Source organism: Trypanosoma theileri (assembly GCF_002087225.1).
Source record: "Trypanosoma theileri isolate Edinburgh chromosome Unknown TM35_Tth_30_V1, whole genome shotgun sequence".
Lineage (NCBI taxonomy): Eukaryota > Euglenozoa > Kinetoplastea > Trypanosomatida > Trypanosomatidae > Trypanosoma > Trypanosoma theileri.
This window is the reverse complement of record NW_021639872.1, coordinates 7,430-11,477: the sequence shown is the minus strand read 5'-3', so window position 1 is coordinate 11,477 and position 4,048 is coordinate 7,430. Positions and strand designations below refer to the sequence as shown.

The 4,048-nt window shown below is 42.3% G+C and overlaps 3 protein-coding genes across 3 annotated transcripts; all 3 read right to left on the bottom strand.

Moving 5' to 3' along the window:
- On the bottom strand, positions 1-345 carry TM35_000301020 (uncharacterized protein; the record flags this gene model as incomplete). The annotated part of the gene is made up of 1 exon (XM_029028425.1): positions 1-345. A coding segment is annotated over one exon (345 nt), but the record flags the coding sequence as incomplete, so codon positions are not given.
- A 766-nt stretch (positions 346-1,111) lies between these two features.
- TM35_000301010 (uncharacterized protein) lies at positions 1,112-2,290 on the bottom strand (the record flags this gene model as incomplete). Its single annotated transcript, XM_029028424.1, has 1 exon — positions 1,112-2,290. One exon carries the CDS (start codon positions 2,288-2,290, stop codon positions 1,112-1,114), a length of 1,179 nt encoding a protein of 392 aa, XP_028880127.1.
- Positions 2,291-3,597: 1,307 nt separating this feature from the next.
- Positions 3,598-4,047, bottom strand: TM35_000301000 (uncharacterized protein; the record flags this gene model as incomplete). Its single annotated transcript, XM_029028423.1, has 1 exon — positions 3,598-4,047. A coding segment is annotated over one exon (450 nt), but the record flags the coding sequence as incomplete, so codon positions are not given.
- Between the last annotated feature and the right edge of the window lies 1 nt (position 4,048).

Genomic DNA, 4,048 nt, shown 5'->3' with positions numbered 1-4,048 from the left:
CCCACCCATGTAAATGAGTGCTACAGGGTAGCCCATGTTTTGCCCACCCTTCAGTTGGGCAGTAATGGCATTTTTTGCAGCAGTTGACTGAGCAGCCACGAGAAATCCCCAATTTATATTACACGCTGTCAAAGAATTACCGTAATTGACCGTCTGACCGGGTAGATTAGCGAATACACTGTTAGGAAGCGTTAAATACCGCACAATGTTAACCTGAACAATTCCCTCCGCCTCTGCCGTGAACTGCGGGTGGTGGCCCAGGTGCTGCAGAAGCATACAGAGCGACACCCACAGCACGGCGGTGCGGACAGCAGCAGCTGTTTTGACGTGAACACCACCAGTCATTGCTTGAGTCTTAATATCGGGAACTTATCACTAACACAGAGAGAAGGGATAAACGAGAAATATGTTACACGCAGAAAACATAATATGCGCTACACAAAGAAGTTTCTAAGGGACAACGTAGATTCGATAAAATCATATTTATTTTATAAAAATCTTTTACCCACATTTTTTTTTCCCGTGTGCAACATCGTGCACAATAATTTCATAATTTCTGCGTCCAGCGCATTACTCAATAAAAATAGAGAATCGTAGGATTATAATTTCAGTACTACCAAAACAAGGTACAAATAATAGATAATCACATATTAATTTCCCAGTATCCTTGTCACACATTGGACGCAAAAAAGGAGGTGGTGTTGTTAGTTCCACGTTTTCTTATGCACATTTATCCTGAGGCTAATGGGGAAATAGGCATTATTAGTACACTGTCCCATGACAAAACACACACTATGACAGTTAAGCTCATTATTGTTTCTCTCACAGTTTATCACTCTATCTGTTTCTCTCAAGAAGCTCACTTCTACTGCTTTCTTTTTCAAAGAGGGTATATGTAAGCAGGTTGCACAATCAACAGTCACACATTATGATTGAGTGAAAATACCACATGAAAAACAAGAAAAGCCAATAACTTAAAAATCTAATTAAAAAAACAAACAGAGAAGAAAAAAAGTTCATTTATTAGATATTCACATGCTTAAACAATTGAAATAAATTCTGTTATTGGAGTTGTTCTTTCACCTTTAGATTTGCTTTATGCACAATATGTTCATCGGTTGCCCACCGCGAATACATCTCCATCACCGTAAATATCATTCTCTGCCGCAGAGTACACCGATACGTTCGCATATTCAATATCTTCCATTGGCATGGGTTCTGGTGGAACCATGGACACATCTTGGTCTTCAAAATACATGTCATCAACATCACCATCAGTGATTTCACGTGCACGGAGCGGCATATCACTGGCCTCTCTACTGACCATTGGTGGCAAGTACTTCTCGTCGTCACGGCCACCAAGACAACAACAGAGTATAATCAGTCCAATGATAGCTGCCAGCACAACCACAGCAATGATCAGAGGGACATACCAATGCTTTTTGATCCACGATGGGTCTGATGCTGCCTGTGGGGGTGCGGTAGTAGGATCAGTAGTAGGAATAGTTGTTGTAGTTGTTGTAGGAATGGGCGGTTTAGTAGTAGGAGTAGTAGTGGGAATAGGAGCAGACCCAGTAATGGTATCTTGAACCTCACATACAACAACAAAACCCCATGAGGGCACGTCGGTATTCCCAGTTGGATCTTCTGGGCCATCATACCATGTAGCTCGTTTCCCTAGAGAATTCTGATATTGAGAGATCACATAAGGATTACCACGTAGAGGGTAGCTGATAGGCCAGAACGGTGTGTACCCATTCAGTGGTCCTGCACCTGGAACACTATAATACGAGCCACGGTAAAATGGAACACCGTGTCCGTCAACTGTTCCTTGTGTAAAAAGACCCTGGTTCCATCGGTAGATACAATTAATTGAAGCACCTTGAACCCCTGGTGTGCACTTTTGGCTTGGGTCACTCTCAAATCTGGTACTGTAGATTGCATCCCCACCCATGTACGTAGTTGGGAGGGTCACAGTTGAGGTTATCTTGGGCCTCAGCTGGTCAGTAATAGCATTTTGTGCAGCAGTTGACTGACCGGCCACGAGAGAACCACCATTCATATTGCAGACTGTCACGGAATTGCCGTAATTGACACGCCCACCAGCAGTACTTGTGTATGCACTGTTGGGAAGTGTGAAATACCTCACAATTTTAACCTGAACACTTCCCTCCGCTTCTGCCGTAAACTGCGGGTGGTGGCCCAGGTGCTGCAGAAGCATACAGAGCGACACCCACAGCACGGCGGTGCGGACAGCAGCAGCTGTTCTGACGTGAACACCACCAGTCATTGCTTGAGTCTTAATATCGGGAACTTGTCACTAACACAGAGAGAGAAGGGGAAAACGAGAAATATGTTACGACGTTGTGTAAATAGGGAACATCACCACCACGACAAGCAGCACCATCAACAACAAGAGACTTCTGTCCAGAGAGACGAAAATACCTTCCAAATAGAGAAACCAAAACAATCACCATTGCAGTTTTCATCCCATCCCCACCCCCTTTGTTTAAATAGATTCCTTGAGGGGTTGATGTACACATGAAAAAACTAAAACACATTCACAGAGATAATGTTATCCATTGCTGTTGTGGAGAAGGTATAAAACAACAAAAGCAAAAATAAAAACAATGGCACCACTCCAGATGATGCTGAGCAGTTACCAAACAGTGTTCCCCTCATTATTTACTTTGTTCTTCTTACGCCCTCCCTGACAGTAATGTGGTGAGGAACAATAAGTAGAAAATATGAGCCGACTACTAAGAATCGAGTGGAATTAGCAAACATGCAGAAAGTAGCAAAATACAAAACAAACATGCAGGGAGAAAGAAATAAATAAGAGAAAAAAAAAATCCCTAAAGGGAAGAAGGGAGAAACAACGTTGTGGGTTTACGATGCGTGGACTCTGCACCTTGGCCATCCATCTTCCTTTTCTTTTTGCTTGCCCTGTACATACAGTCTTATGCATCACACAAACTCCATCTAGAATGCATAAAATAATGGTGGAAATAAAACCTCAGCACAATTCTGAAAATTAAAACAAAGAAATGAAATAAACAAACAGTAGTGTGCTTAACATCCAGTAACATTCCCCACACCGCTCCCCCACACAAGGTTATTGCAGGTAGTCAGAGAGTGACTCCTCTAACCCATTCCAAGTGGGTGTGTAAGAGAGCAAGAGAGAAATGCAGGTAAAGAAGAAAATAGGAAATCCACCTCAAAAGAAGAAGATCATTCAGTGATCAAAGAAAATATCGTTAGTCACATTCCAAAAAAATATACTCCCCAAACCTATCCAGCACTACAAAGGAGTCTTCTTGGTTGCATTGCACATGGAAATAGACACCGCATCCAAGAAAGCTCGAGCCCGCACCACAGTACGTATGCACAGAAACATATAAATAAAAACACATATAGGTGTATATATACCCACATACAGAGAGAGAGAAGTTGATCTCCCATGTAAAGAATGCAATAACACGGTATATATATATGAGGAAAATATATAAATTAGAAGGTTACCAACTCAGAATTCCATTGTTTCAACATCCTGTTCTTGCGAATACTGTACGACACTTCCACTGCGACGCAGCTTGGTCACTTCTTGAAGGGCATCATCTTCACCACCCTCCTCAATCTCCTGCCCTTAGGGACCTCAACTTCCGAGAAGACATTCGATGATGTACGACCACGTTGTCTTTGACGTTTCGACGGCTTATGCATCAGTGACGTTTCCACATTACTTTCTGCATGTGATTGGTATCTGGTATCAAAAGGTTGTTCCACGGGCATCTCATATATAGGCATAGCTTGAGAGGTAGGCTGAGGCTGTTGCATGATTTGGACAGTGTCTTCATAGTAGTCAAAGTTGTATGCAGAAGAATTATTGTTTCCTCGCTGCATATCACCATGACACTCTCGAATAATCATAGTAGTAATGAAATAAGAATCATCATTATTAGCCCAGCAACAGTAATTTCTGGCCCAGCAAACACAAAGAAGAATAAGTAACAAAAATGCAAGAAAAGCCACTGCAGAGACAGCAGGA